Below are 15,800 nucleotides of genomic sequence, written 5' to 3'. Positions count from 1 at the left end.
ACTGTTGCCATGCAAGTCTTTACAACACAAGACATTACCATGCATTTTAACAGTAGGTGACAGTGTTTCACCTCCTAAAACATGAGAGACATGTTTTGTGGCGGATCTTGCTGCCTCTGTAATCCTCCATTTGGAAATCTCTTCCCAGAAATTGAGGCTTAAGTCAGCCAGAAAGAAGTTCAGAAAAGCTCTCAGAGTGTTCTGCATGCGATCCTTTGGAATCTAAACAGAGAATCGTTCCTACCACCACTAAACTGCTTCCTCGCTACTCGCCCATGGGCAATACAATAACATCAGAGTGCTGCAACATACAAATATAAATAAATGCAGTGAAAAATACCTACAATTACACTCGCTAATGAATTCTGAAATAGAATCTTGATAAGTATAAGGAACATCTTTGAAAGAACAAACCTAGGGAGGATTCTAATCCCACCCCCACCCAAATCTGGCGAGCATCCATTTGGCGTGCGTTGAAGATCGACTCCGGTAGCGCCCTCGTCCTGTCTTAGAAAAACAGGTGTTCTCGGAAAACACTAGTTTTAAACCACAATTACTCATTTTTAGGGATGCTGTCCTAGATGTGAGTGATTGAATGATAACATGGACACTTCTAAGATTTGCAGCGCAAAATGCGTTGTCGAAACAGATATAGATGTTGGTTGTTTGTTTGTAAAGTGCCAATTGACCTTCTGTGGCCACCTCGGAGCACTATAGTCTACCGAGTATTTAGTAAATGTAAAGAATGTATTATTGTCACCAGTGTTAAAGGACAGCAAAGAAAGGTTCCTTAATCCAGAGTGAAGGGAAGTTTTCAGTGCTAACATAGACCACCAACGTGACTGCTAATAATTGACTTACAGCAAAGAGAGAGAAATGGTATGCGTGGTGAAAGTTTGCATGCTAGTTGTTTGCATGGTAAGTCTACTTGTAATGTTAAAGGACGTACAAGCGTGGGAATGGTATGCTTGGTTCGATATGCGATGTAAAGACTTGTGTGGTAAAACCACGTGTGTTAATGTCATATGACCCCCAGGATTGAGCAAGAGGTTTTACAAACAAGTCTGACTGGACCCAAGACAGTTTCATGAGTGTATTACACAGTGAGGTCTCACAACCACACCATATAATACACCTCAATCCTCACAATGTGTCAAAGAATGATGGGAAATAAATAAAGGGACATGACAGAATGCCGAAATGGAGAGACAAAATGAGTCAGTTATTGCTGTCATTCCCCCTTCAAATCACTGTAATTGGAGCAGCTCTCCCTGGAGCTTGTAACTGCATCCCCAGCCCGTGCAGGTAAGATCGTGGGGCCAGGTTGGGATTTTGACGGATGATGACGAGGCAAATTAATTATTTACTTAATTTCCCCTCGTCATCATCCGTTGAAATCCCCCGCACCCGGGCCCACCGCCCCACCATTCTTACTGGCACGGGCCACGGCTGCTGCACCCTAGCGATTTTATTTATGGTTGATACCTTTTGACAATAGATCAGCCCCAGAATGAATCCAGTATTCAGTGCTTGAGACATAAAAAATAATCTATTCCTTTCACAATTCATTCACAAGCATCTCCTTTCAGGAGACAAGAAATATGACCCAACTAACCGTCTTCCCCTCCCAATATGAGATGTCTAGTACATGCATTTTCATGTGTGGAACCAGGACCCCTAAGTCTACACCAGCTACCAAGCTTGACCAAATTGCTTGAACTCAACCAAACAATGTAGTCTCATGTGCATATTTTATTCTTCTAACCTCTCATTTATCTGATGGAGCACATTATCACGCGCCATCGTATCTCCTTCTCCAGTGTGGCGCTGTAATGACCCAGGCTCACATGTATCTCACTGTGCTCTTGAGCTGCCACGGTCCCACCTCTCCTTTGAGTCAGGACGCTAATCATGATCTCAGCTACTTTTTGTCCGGCTGTGTCACAGGACGTCAAAGAAAGGTACACCCAAGAATGTGCCACAAAACACAAGGATTTACCATCGAAGGGAATGGTGTGGATCTTCATGAGCTCCTTGTCACTTTTCCGAAGGTAGTCCGCTGCCTCGCCGAATTCGGACAGGTCTTGGAGATGAGCCATGTTGGAAGGTCCTTGGAGGACTGGGGCACCAAACGGAGAACTCTAGGCACTTGTGACCACTATGGAGAGAAAGTGGCCAGAAAGACCTTTTTATTTAACACATCAAAAGCTGTTCTAAACCACATTTATTGCATGATAATATCGCTTGTAGTAAGACACCGGTTTACCAAGGTAATCACGCCAAATAAATTATGTTTGTAACTTCTTGATGTAAGTTACCACCTACTAAAAGAACCTGTCATGCAGTACCTGGGCATTAACAAGGCAATCAAAATTTAAAGGAAACCAACACTGAACATGGGGAGTTAAGCGAAGACACAACGGCTTTCGAGAGTACAAAGTGGAAAAGGACTCAGCGTAACACACAAACTATATAAAAATACTTCACTAGTTGGAGAGGTTCAGAAAATGCTCTTGAAACTGAATGTTTAACATATTTTTTTTCAAGATGATGCATGGCTTAGCTGCATGGTTACTCAGTAGTTCACACCAGTGTTCTGCTGTAGGCTGCAACACCCCAGCCTGTCCACCTAAAGCGATTCAAATTACTGGTGGCTGATCAAAAGGAACCCTTGCTCCAGAACCCATTTAATTCTGATAATATATATGACCGTTCAGTTGGGACTTCTCAAGTAAAAATGAGATTGGGGAAATCGGGTGATCCATAATGTAGGTAAGCCTTGATGTGGCCCATGGCAGAGCTGAACAGCACCAAGCTGAACTTACTCCCGCTCAGAGACCAACAAGGAGTATTCTGCACCAAAACAGAACATATTTAATATAAGGCGGGGATGTCATCCAAAGGTAAATGGTGCACGACAAAACAGGAGGATTTTAGAATTATGCAAGTCTGGAGGTGAGAAATCATAGTCAGTTTGCAGCTCTGAGGTGGAGGCTGGAGCTGGAATTTAAATTGTCGCTAATTGCAGGGGTAAGTGATTTGATAGCAGGTGATATTCTAAAGTCAAGATAACCCTGGCCTTGAAGATCGTGAGGAATGCTTGGCAGAGAGGAAAGGATTCATGGTGTTCGGAAATTAGAATTACAAATTAGGGGATAACAACTGAACCGTGAGAACCCTAAGATCTGCTCTAGTGATCTGATCTAATGTACTGCTCTGAGCTATGTAACGAGGTGCAAAGATTGGTAGCTACATTAATAGACTTTGTAAATAAAGCATGACTTCAATAACGAAAGAAATGGGCCAGCGAATATTCCAACTAGCCTCATATTTCCTTTTGCATTTTTCCTAATCCGGAAAATCAATTTTAAAAATGCTAATTTTAGTTTGCACCTTAAAATCCCAAGCACTTGCTATTGGAATTCCCTTGCTCTGGCTATCTTGTGCCAACTGTACTGAACAGCAGCAGCAAACATGGGAACATCTAATTACTGTTAGGTAATGTGCTAAAGCTCTTTTGTACCAACAGCAATTTAGAAAACTCCTTATATACATAAAAAGAGGAATCCTGTGCCCTTTACAAATAATTTACAGAACAATATTCTGCAAAAAAAGACACAACAAATTAATAAAAGTCGCCTATAAAGTCTGTGGCCATGGAATCTTAGCAGTACATGCTGGGCTAACTTTATCATATAGCATTTGTAAAAATAAGCAGCACTCTGCGTCTAATCATTCAATCTAATAATTCAAATATCCCAGCATGAACAAGGAAGGCAAAACTTACATATGCCTCGTTAGACAGAGAGTCGAGGTTTTCTGGTCAGTCCATATAATGAAAGGACGAAAAAGGCACAAGCTGCTTCAGACAGGAGTTGATGCTAACGTTGTGACGGTGTGTCCCCATAGTACCACAATGTCCCACTGATAGCTGACCTAACCATTTCAAAGCAAGCGTCGCCCATTCCAGCTCAAAAGAGGAGCTGGGGGGAAGAAAGCACTGGCTATAAATCACAGTGATCTTACGAACAATGTCATGGAAATTCTGTGCTGCTTTTCAAAACAGGCACCACAACTATTTTTATTTACTGGTAGATTCAATCTAATGAAAGACTCTTAAATTCTAAAGTGAAAGGGCACTAACATAGGCAACCTTGCATCATGGTGCAAGGGGGTTAGAACGATACTGGGAGAATGGATGGTTGTTCTAGTCAGCTTGTCAGTAGTCCTGAACTGGGAAAGTTTGCAGTGTACCTTACAATTGTAACAAATGTAAGTATGAGCAAAGCCGAAGACCTTATTCTGTATCCACTCAACAAGTCATGCCAGGGGAGTTGTGGGAATGGGGGGTAGGAGGGAGGAGGGGAGGTAACATGGGGTAGGTTTTAGGATTCTATGTACTTTTATCTTATTGAGATATGGAACTTCAGAGTGCACTCACTGTTATTCGCATTGTTACATTGCATCTTGCTATGAAAAGAAGATGGTACAGTTAGTGGGTGGTGTATCACAGGATGTTACAATGTGTAAGGACAACGTTGACTGTAAACCATGGATCACGAAAAGTCTTGAGTGTACAAGGAGTATTGTGTATTCGGGTACTGGTGTGAGCGGAAGCTCCTGATTGAATTGCTCCTGAAGTATTGTACAAGGTTAATCAATAAACATATTTTACAAAATCATGGTGCAAGGGGGCCTCTTTTGCATGCAGGATTGTTTTTGTGGTGGAGGTGGCACCCTCCTGCACAGAAATAATCCTAGGAGGCATGTCCTCTTTCTATAAGTGCTGCAGAATGCAACACTGAGAGAAAGAGGAAACAATGAGGCAAAATAAAGATATTTCTCCTCGTTGCGCCTCATCTCGGGAGGCGTAAGGATTTGGTGCTTCCCCAGGTTTACTTGATTTTGGAATTCTGGGGCAGCGTCAAAATCCATGGGTGTTGCATTGAAACACCCACAGCAATGCCCATGGAACGCCTCGCGAGTGTAGAGTAAGGCAACGCAGCGATTTACGATGCGTCAACTTACTCAAGATTTATGAGGTCACGCAAAGCTGCGCAGGGTGGCTTCGTGTGGCTTCATGAATCTGATTCAGAGCTCTGCCTCACTCATGTACCACTTTACGTGGAGCAAAAGTGACGCAAGACTCTCGTAAATAACCCCGTAAGTGCCTTTCCATGCCTTTGGTGGACACTCCTGCTTCGAACCAGCAAGTCTTAAGTTAGGCAAACCAGATAACAAGCAGACCCATTCACATGACAGTACGACAGCTGAGCCGCACTCTGACAGTGCCAATCCCACATCTGCTGTGTAGCCACTCGCTCAAGCAGTCCCCATTGTTGCCCTGCTCCTTCATACACAACGAGAGCAATGCTTGATCCCAGCAGCTGCACCACCGCTAAAAATAAGAATAACACAAGCAGGCTATCCCTGTGACCACCTCACTCTCCTCCAAGAACACAAGGAGGCAACGCATGAGGCTGCCCTGCACCACCGCTAAAAATAAGAATAACACAAGCAGGCTATCCCTGTGACCACCTCACTCTCCTCCAAGAACACAAGGAGGCAATGCATGCGGCTGCCCTGCACCACCACCAAAACTAAGAATAACACAAGCAGGCTATCCCTGTGACTACCTCACTCTCCTCCAAGAACACAAGGAGGCAATGCATGAGGCAGCCCTGCACCACCACTAAAACTAAGAATAACACAAGCAGGCTATCCCTGTGACCACCTCACTCTCCTCCAAGAACACAAGGAGGCAATGCATGCGGCTGCCCTGCACCACCACCAAAACTAAGAATAACACAAGCAGGCTATCCCTGTGACTACCTCACTCTCCTCCAAGAACACAAGGAGGCAATGCATGAGGCTGCCCTGCACCACCACTAAAACGAATAATAACACAAGCAGGCTATCCCTGTGACCACCTCACTCTCCTCCAAGAACACAAGGAGGCAACGCATGAGGCTGCCCTGCACCACCAGTAAAACTAAGAATAACACAAGCAGGCTATCCCTGTGACCACTTCACTCTCCTCCAAGAACACAAGGAGGCAATGCATGAGGCAGCCCTGCACCACCACTAAAACTAAGAATAACACAAGCAGGCTATCCCTGTGACTACCTCACTCTCCTCCAAGAACACAAGGAGGCAATGCATGAGGCTGCCCTGCACCACCACTAAAACTAAGAATAACACAAGCAGGCTATCCCTGTGACCACCTCACTCTCCTCCAAGAACACAAGGAGGCAACGCATAAGGCTGCCCTGCACCACCAGTAAAACTAAGAATAACACAAGCAGGCTATCCCTGTGACCACTTCACTCTCCTCCAAGAACACAAGGAGGCAATGCATGAGGCAGCCCTGCACCACCACTAAAACTAAGAATAACACAAGCAGGCTATCCCTGTGACTACCTCACTCTCCTCCAAGAACACAAGGAGGCAACGCATGAGGCTGCCCTGCACCACCACTAAAACTAAGAATAACACAAGCAGGCTATCCCTGTGACCACCTCACTCTCCTCCAAGAACACAAGGAGGCAACGCATGAGGCTGCCCTGCACCACCACTAAAACTAAGAATAACACAAGCAAGCTATCCCTGTGACCACCTCACTCTCCTCCAAGAACACAAGGAGGCAACGCATGAGGCTGCCCTGCACCACCACTAAAACTAAGAATAACACAAGCAGGCTATCCCTGTGACTACCTTACTCTCCTCCAAGAACACAAGGAGGCAACGCATGAGGCTGCCCTGCACCACCACTAAAACTAAGAATAACACAAGCAGGCTATCCATGTGACCACCTCACTCTCCTCCAAGAACACAAGGAGGCAACGCATGAGGCTGCCCTGCACCACCACTAAAACTAAGAATAACACAAGCAGGCTATCCCTGTGACCACCTCACTCTCCTCCAAGAACACAAGGAGGCAATGCATGAGGCTGCCCTGCACCACCACTAAAACTAAGAATAACACAAGCAGGCTATCCCTGTGACTACCTCACTCTCCTCCAAGAACACAAGGAGGCAACGCATGAGGCTGCCCTGCACCACCACTAAAACTAAGAATAACACAAGCAGGCTATCCCTGTGACCACCTCACTCTCCTCCAAGAACACAAGGAGGCAACGCATGAGGCTGCCCTGCACCACCACTAAAACTAAGAATAACACAAGCAGGCTATCCCTGTGACCACCTCACTCTCCTCCAAGAACACAAGGAGGCAACGCATGAGGCTGCCCTGCACCACCACTAAAACTAAGAATAACACAAGCAGGCTATCCCTGTGACTACCTCACTCTCCTCCAAGAACACAAGGAGGCAATGCATGAGGCTGCCCTGCACCACCACTAAAACTAAGAATAACACAAGCAGGCTATCCCTGTGACCACCTCACTCTCCTCCAAGAACACAAGGAGGCAACGCATGAGGCTGCCCTGCACCACCACTAAAACTAAGAATAACACAAGCAGGCTATCCCTGTGACCACCTCACTCTCCTCCAAGAACACAAGGAGGCAACGCATGAGGCTGCCCTGCACCACCACTAAAACTAAGAATAACACAAGCAGGCTATCCCTGTGACCACCTCACTCTCCTCCAAGAACACAAGGAGGCAACGCATGAGGCTGCCCTGCTCTCCTGTAAGATCCAGCAGTGGCCTGAATTTCCAAGTCTAAAGCAGCTCTCTGAGACATCCTTCCCAAAAACACGCCCCCCACCCGTTGCAATGCCTGATCATAATAAAAGTGTGAGCAGTCTGTGTCTGGCCTGGCTCCCCTCCATCTACCAATAAAGTGAACACGGTAATCCATGTTTAAGTGGGCGGGAACTGTCAGGTACTGAGTATCTCCACTTGCTTAATATGAATGGGAAAGTGCCAGTACTTTTAGCCATAATCCTATATTGTTTAATGGGCGAGCCCCAGCGAATATCTGTAGCAAACAGCTTATATTTTTTTTCCCATTTCAAACGCTTGTGAGCGAATATAATGTATGTTTGCCCTGTGCCCTCCTCCAAATGAATTCGGCTGCATGCTAGTAGCTGGTCCCCACCCACCCCCTAAGTCAATGTTTTTAGAACCCCATCTTTCTCGGTCCTCAACACTTGAAATCAGGGACGATGGCGAATGTCCTCCATCAGCGGAAGCGCCCCTTCACTCAGTCTCCCTATAATTGGTGCACTTGCCCTCCAAACAGCTGCCCTGTCCGTAGCAACATGCAACACATATAAGATCGCACATTCTTTCAAGTATGCGTTGTAGTGTATTGACCTTAACTCAAGAGCAAACTGTGGAATCCTATAGCCTGTCGTGCAGCAAAAGCTGGCCACAACCCTTCAATGCACATCTTATCCCAAACAGATAGCACTTTAATATCAAGTGCACTACTGTGTTTCTTACATCTAACATTGCACAAACTAGACACAAATCACATCTTAATGCTAGCTTCTCACTGTAAACAAAAGCCGGACCTATCAATGATGCCAGATTTGTTTAGTTATTGTTAACGTGATGTGAATTTTTGGGGCAGAGACCAATCACCTTCTCCATTCAGCTATGTTGTCATATTTTTGGTGGAAAAACGTATTCACACATATTTGGCTCAACTGCCTCCCTCTGGAGGGCATTTGAATGAAGGGGACCCACCACCCCGAACCTGGCTGAGTCTTGCCCACTACTCTTAACGCTGCCATATTAATGAGACTAGCCGGGGCCTGGTAATGCACAAACCGAAGTGGGGAGTGCTTGGAATGGTTCCAATGTGAGCTCTGCAACCATGTCCCCGAGGCAAGTAACGAACAAGAGTGGCTGCAGGTGGGTATGTGGCCCATAGAGGGCCTGCAACTTCATTTTGCCCCCTGCCATTAGTGCTGCTATGGGGCACTGAAAGGGGCGTGCCCTTCTCAAGAGACGACAGTGCTGGGAGGACGGATGACGCCATAGAATGTTGATGGGACACCATAAGGGCGCCTGGCCCCTTTAGCGGGCCTTGGTTGATTCACATCAACGACGTAAGGGACTTTATGAAAGTAAATATTTGAAAGATTGGAGCCCATGATCTTTCATGAGTTTGAATCAATAAATTGGGAATGGTGGTTACCAGTGGAACAGCCCATGCTTTCTCAGGCTGGGTTTTTACTCCAACACACTGCTGTTCTAGATCGCCCATTAATTAACCCAACGTACGTAATTAATAATCTTGCGATACGTTTTACAAGAAAGGCGTTTGTGCAAGTTAATTAAATTGCCGTACTACACATAACACTGTCACTTTCTACTTCATCACAAAGACTGGGAGTCAGCAGTGTTGCGGAGTTTTCAGTGCTGCGACTGCTGCAGACAAAATGGCACGGCTCAGAACAAAGCAGCACATGTCATCATTATTTGGGATGAACAATTGTTCATTCCCACAACAGTATGTGTGCAGTCTATTTCTTTTGCATAAAGTGACTTGTAGTGAAAGATGAGCCCTGGCTTTGAGTCACCAGAGAGTGTAGGTACAGGTGGGTGTACCGTAGTGAAGGGTGAGCCCTTGGAGTTACCATAGAGTGTAGGTACAGGTGGGCGTACCGTAGTGAAGGGTGAGCCCTTGGAGTTACCATAGAGTGTAGGTACAGGTGGGCGTACCGTAGTGAAGGGTGAGCCCTTGGAGTTACCATAGAGTGTAGGTACAGGTGGGCGTACCGTAGTGAAGGGTGAGCCCTTGGAGTTACCATAGAGTGTAGGTACAGGTGGGCGAACTGTAGTGAAGGGTGAGCCCTTGGAGTTACCATAGAGTGTAGGTACAGGTAGGTGTACCGTACTGAAGGGTGAGCCCTTGGAGTTACCATAGAGTGTAGGTACAGGTGGGTGTACCGTACTGAAGGGTGAGCCCTTTGAGTCACCATAGAGTGTAGGTACAGGTGGGTGTACCGTAGTGAAGGGTGAGCCCTTGGAGTTACCATAGAGTGTAGGTACAGGTGGATGTACCGTAGTGAAGGGTGAGCCCTTTGAGTTACCATAGAGTGTAGGTACATTTAGGTGTACTGTAGTGAAGGGGGAGCCCTTTGAGTCACCATAGAGTGTAGGTACAGGTGGGTGTACCGTAGTGAAGGGTGAGTCCTTTGAGTCACCATAGAGTGTAGGTACAGGTGGGTGTACCGTAGTGAAGGGTGAGTCCTTTGAGTCACCATAGAGTGTAGGTACAGGTGGGTGTACCGTAGTGAAGGGTGAGCCCTTTGAGTCACCATAGAGTGTAGGTACAGGTGGGCGAACTGTAGTGAAAGGTGAGCCCTTTGAGTTACCATAGAGTGTAGGTACAGGTGGGTGTACTGTAGTGAAGGGTGAGCCCTTGAGTTACCATAGAGTGTAGGTACAGGTGGGTGTACCGTAGTGAAGGGTGAGCTCTTTGAGTTACCATAGAGTGTAGGTACAGGTGGGCGAATTGTAGTGAAAGGTGAGCCCTTTGAGTTACCATAGAGTGTAGGTACAGGTGGGTGTACCGTAGTGAAGGGTGAGCCCATTGAGTCACCATAGAGTGTAGGTACAGGTGGGTGTACCGTAGTGAAGGGAGAGCCCTTTGAGTTACCATAGAGTGTAGGTACAGGTGGGTGTACCGTAGTGAAGGGTGAGCCCTTTGAGTTACCATAGAGTGTAGGTACAGGTGGGTGTACCGTAGTGAAGGGTGAGCCCTTTGAGTTACCATAGAGTGCAGGTACAGGTGGGCGAACTGTAGTGAAAGGTGAGCCCTTTGAGTTACCATAGAGTGTAGGTACAGGTGGGTGTACCGTAGTGAAGGGTGAGCCCTTTGAGTTCCCATGGAGTGTAGGTACAGGTGGGTGTACCGTAGTGAAGGGTGAACTCTTTGAGTTACCATAGAGTGTAGGTACAGGTGGGCGAACTGTAGTGAAGGGTGAGCCCTTTGAGTTCCCATGGAGTGTAGGTACAGGTGGGTGTACCGTAGTGAAGGGTGAACTCTTTGAGTTACCATAGAGTGTAGGTACAGGTGGGCGAACTGTAGTGAAAGGTGAGCCCTTTGAGTTACCATAGAGTGTAGGTACAGGTGGGTGTACCGTAGTGAAAGGTGAGCCCTTTGAGTCACCATAGAGTGTAGGTACAGGTGGACGAACTGTAGTGAAAGGTGAGCCCTTTGAGTTACCATAGAGTGTAGGTACAGGTGGGTGTACCGTAGAGAAGGGTGAGCCCTTTGAACTTCCATAGAGTGTAGGTACAGGTGGGTGTACTGTAGTGAAGGGTGAGCCCTTTGAGTTACCATAGAGTGTAGGTACAGGTGGGTGTACCGTAGTGAAGGGTGAGCCCTTGGAGTTACCATAGAGTGTAGGTACAGGTGGGCGTACCGTAGTGAAGGGTGAGCCCTTGGAGTTACCATAGAGTGTGGGTACAGGTGGGCGTACCGTAGTGAAGGGTGAGCCCTTGGAGTTACCATAGAGGGTAGGTACAGGTGGGCGTACCGTAGTGAAGGGTGAGCCCTTGGAGGTACCATAGAGTGTAGGTACAGGTGGGTGTACCGTAGTGAAGGGTGAGCCCTTGGAGTTACCATAGAGTGTAGGTACAGGTGGGTGTACCATAGTGAAGGGTGAGCCCTTGGAGTTACCATAGAGTGTAGGTACAGGTGGGCGTACCGTAGTGAAAGGTGAGCCCTTTGAATCACCATAGAGTGTTGGTACAGGTGGGTGTACCGTAGTGAAGGGTGAGCCCTTGGAGTTACCATAGAGTGTAGGTGCAGGTGGGCGAAGCACTGGAGGCTCGAGCTAGGTCCATGCACAGGCCTGACTCGAGCTTAGCTTGAGGTCCCCTTGCACCCTCAAGCACAAACGAGCCAAGCTTTCATGTCACTTGTTCCTGCTCCCCACACTCTACCCTTATGCACCAAGAATTAAAAACAAAGCATAAACCTTTGGTTTTAAAAATGAGAGGAATAGATAGCCGTGTGGTGAGTGAATTGCATAAGGTAAAACTTAGAAAAACTGGGATCAATGGTAGATATTCCAATTGCCCAAATTGTGTGATCCTAGGCAAATATTTCATTTCACTAAGGGTCCTTTTTCTTTGTTATCACATATGAGAGAACCTTCAAATATGTGAGTCAACGGAGTGCGTTGTACAAAACCTCTTGTGTTAGATTTAGCAGACTATAGTGTTGCTCCAAGTACAGGACTCAGGCACATGTAGGGTGCGTAGGACAACTGATTTAGTTCCTTCATTGCATAGTAATCTGATGTATTAAGATGAGACACTTCTGCATGTTAAAAAAGTGCATTTTTCACATTTTGAAGAGTCTTTATCATATTTTAAATTATTGCTTGTTGCATGAATTAATTCCAAGTAGTTTCAGGGCTGGCTTCGTGCATGAGCTCTTGGAGGCAAACCAGACACTTGGCTCGGCTCTGGCTCAGCTCCCAGTTAATTTACTAGCCTTTCCCACCTCTAAGGGAAGGGAATTCTCTGAAAAAAGTGGGTATCACATTTTAATTAACAACTACAAAAGTTCTTAAACTCCTAAATAAATTTGCACAAGTTGCGCATGTGTTTATCATTATTTAGAAAATGTTAAAAGTTTCTTGCCCTGACTTATAGGCGAACATTGAGATACTTTTAAAAAGTTGGAATCGTTTTTAAATTAGTTATGAAGTTGTGTGACTATTTAGCATAGTGTGCCAGCATTTAAAAATGGAAAAGTTTTGTTATAAATTTCAAGAAAGGTTAACTTTGAATTGCTGTTTTACAGAACTGGACTTTTGTGGGGAAGCAGAAATGTTGCCCACCTGCTCAGGGCCTGTTGCCAGATACTCTTGCAGTAGACTGTGTGAACATCATTTTTTGCAGTGGTACTTTTGAAGGGGAGAATCAACCATTCCCCTACTCCATCCCGCCCCAAAACAATCGTCCTAACTTGCTCCTCAAAGGCACCTCTGCTCCCGAGGCTAGACTCACAAGGACTTGCGCAGACCTTGCTAGATTCCTTTAATGGGACCTATTGATCTGATATGTTAACAGTCGAATGTTCACAGTCTGTGCCAGGTTGCCACATAGGCCAGCACTTTCCTGCAATGATACTTCCCTTTTTGGGGGTACATCTCAGATGGAAGCTGGCTCCTCGAGACAGTGCTTTCTTGGGTTGATTGTTATCCCCTTTCCCGCTCTCCTGGCACCGTGTGGTTCAAATATATTTTTCCTCACCAGCACAAACTACACAATTTTTTGGCAAAGCGTAGCAATGTGTGCTGATATAAGTTAAAACACTGCTTTTTAAATGTCTGAGAGGATAACGTGTAACTGGCTGATAAATATCTAAACACATTTTATATGATACATTGCCAAGCACCAAACTGTAACTACTGGGTCTCGTAAAGAGGGCTTTAAATGGGATGAAAAAACTGGGGGGGTCTCTCAAAGGGGCGTGGCCGATGTAATTTATGGTGTGGCTTAAACACGAAAACTAAAAATCTGTGCTTAGCATACTGCGCTGCACAACTGGTGCCATTGTATCCTGTTATATAATACAAGTAAAATTACACCTACAACAAGCCAGGGCTATTGGCTATGTCAATGGTTGTTAGTTGCATATAATAAATAAGTAACGACTATGGTTTTGTTGTATATTGCATTGAGAATGCTTCCGTTCTGAAATGATGTGAAGGTGAAAGAACTAAAAGGAGTCTCTTTAGAGTTTCATCGTCTTTGAGCAGTGGTGCTGCTGCGGAGTTAAGATGTTCTTTTCCAGGGTGAGGGCGGAAATGAGGAGCTCGATAGGGACCCGTCTCCTCACCTGCTTTTCAAAACTGCCGGTGCTCAGTCCCGGCAAGACCCGGCCCATTTAAAGCCCTGCTCGTAACCCTGGTTTTCCACAACCGACCAAAATGCGGAAGCTGCTATGACTAGTTGTTAATCACAGATATAGTAACGTCAATCACCCTCATCATAATAAAGACAATAACAGATGTTTTCGCAATTCAAAATCTTCCTAACAATAAACACACCGCTGGGGAGTGAGGAAATTATTGAAAAGAATATAAATAACGATGACACTGGTGCTAACTATTGAATTAATAATCACCGTGACAATAATCGCATTTCTGGGAGGCGGTGGCATTTAGTTGTTAAATTGCCAAGTATACAAACAGAGGATCATACAGGAGATTCGTTTGATCAGAGTCCAGGTGAACAATGTCTTCCTCCTGCTGAGCCTCGCTGTCCGGCTGTGAGCGACGCAGGGACATCTTTCGTATCCCCCGGCGCGGCCACGTCTCTCGGAGCGGTCCTGGCGCCGACTGCACAGAGTGTATTCCTACTTCGCTCTGGGGTGTTTGCTCCAAGCCCTGAGCTGGGCTCAGATATGAGATCGATGCGGCCTGGTGTCCCTTCAGTAAACCCACCAGCCCACGGCTGCACCCGGAGCTTCACCAGTCACATAAATCACGGCTTGAAATGGAAAAATAGAAGTGCAGGTACTCTGAACCAGAGAGTACCTGCTTGTTTCTGAGAAGTACTCCTCCATTAAACGTATACGTCACTCTCGAAAAGTGCTTGTACTCTTCCTCTCAAAATCAAAAGGTGCCAGTACTCAGTACCTGGCAGTGCCGGCCCATTTAAAGCACTGCACAAAACTACAAGAAACGAGGCAACCTCTATGCATACCGGGACTTTTTCACCCGTCTATGAAAAACTTGGAAAATACGGGGCTGCGTTTAAAGCACTCTTGTTTTCAACCCTGGCCTCTATTGGGGGCTCTTCACTTTGGTGACTAATCGCACACGCTGCAGGTAATGCAGTAAGTTAAACACGGTTCTAGGCGCTACACAAATCACCAAATACAATAGAAGTGACGCACTCCAGGAAACTTCAAATGGCAGCACTGGTTAGAGGACGCCCTGGGAGAGCGTGTAGGTTAGTGGGTGAAAGAGGGTCCACTCGGGGGTGCTTCTGTTAGTGAGGGCTTTGGCTATCACGAACGCAGCAGGTTAGTGGGAACACTACACACAGGTTACGCAGACACACGGGCTGTACCCACCTTTGCTGCAGGACAGAGAGGCTGGGAGTGCGGCCCGGACGCCCCCCTTATATCAAGACCCTCAAGGTCAGGCTGAGGGGAATGTCAGACATCCGCATGTGTCACGGGCCTGACACAAAAGGCAAACTCGACACGTCCCTTGCAGAGTCCGTGCGGTTATTTTTATCCCCCATTGTCCGCATCGCGCCCAGATCTGGGCTCTTCGTGTGGGAAGGCGCGGCGCTCCGCTCCACTTCGGATCACTCTTTTGGCTTTTTCTAGTCACAAACGGGCTTGCTGCAGGCCCTCCTGTAGGTAAAACGATTTTCTTTCCATTAACTCGCCTTGAACGTTGTTGATCTGTTATAATTCACCGGTAAATAACAGGTTAATCAGACAGACGTTTCCTTAATGGTGGTGCAATGCAAAACGAGGCGTCCCGCCCCCGGCTGCGGAATGTGAGGAGGGGACCACGAGTCTCCCATATCTCACGGACAGTTATCACACCGAGTCTCATCCCACAACGGCCCTTTAGCTGGCTGGACCCAGGAAGGGCCCTAAACTGTGGACGGACATGGGTCTCCACCTCAGTTAACCCCAACAACCACATACTTAGGAAATCCTTTCAAGCCGGACCCTTCAAGAAGCCCCTTGTGCCTGAGGCAGCTCTCCAGAGTGACAAGCGAGGAATGTCAAAGCCAACTGGACAACGTTTGCTGCTTCGAGACTTGTTTCAGCCCGGGTTTGTATTGCACCATAATATGCACACAATTCACCTCCATCACACAACCACTGCACCGCG

The 15,800-nt window shown here is 46.5% G+C and overlaps 1 protein-coding gene across 1 annotated transcript in view; it reads right to left on the bottom strand.

Moving 5' to 3' along the window:
* MYH7B (myosin heavy chain 7B) overlaps positions 1–15,073 on the bottom strand; it is a 127,355-nt gene extending 112,282 nt beyond the window's left edge. The window contains exons 1-2 of the mRNA XM_085619011.1: positions 15,020–15,073; positions 2,000–2,158 (exon numbers count right to left, since the gene is read on the bottom strand). Coding sequence (XP_085475137.1) covers positions 2,000–2,099 — 100 coding nt within the window. The 5' untranslated portion in view covers positions 2,100–2,158; positions 15,020–15,073. The remainder of the gene's footprint in view (positions 1–1,999; positions 2,159–15,019) is intronic.
* Positions 15,074–15,800: the final 727 nt, after the last annotated feature.

This window comes from Triturus cristatus, chromosome 7 (assembly GCF_964204655.1).
Source record: "Triturus cristatus chromosome 7, aTriCri1.1, whole genome shotgun sequence".
NCBI classification, from domain to species: domain Eukaryota; kingdom Metazoa; phylum Chordata; class Amphibia; order Caudata; family Salamandridae; genus Triturus; species Triturus cristatus.
This window is presented reverse-complemented; position numbering and strand designations above follow the sequence as displayed.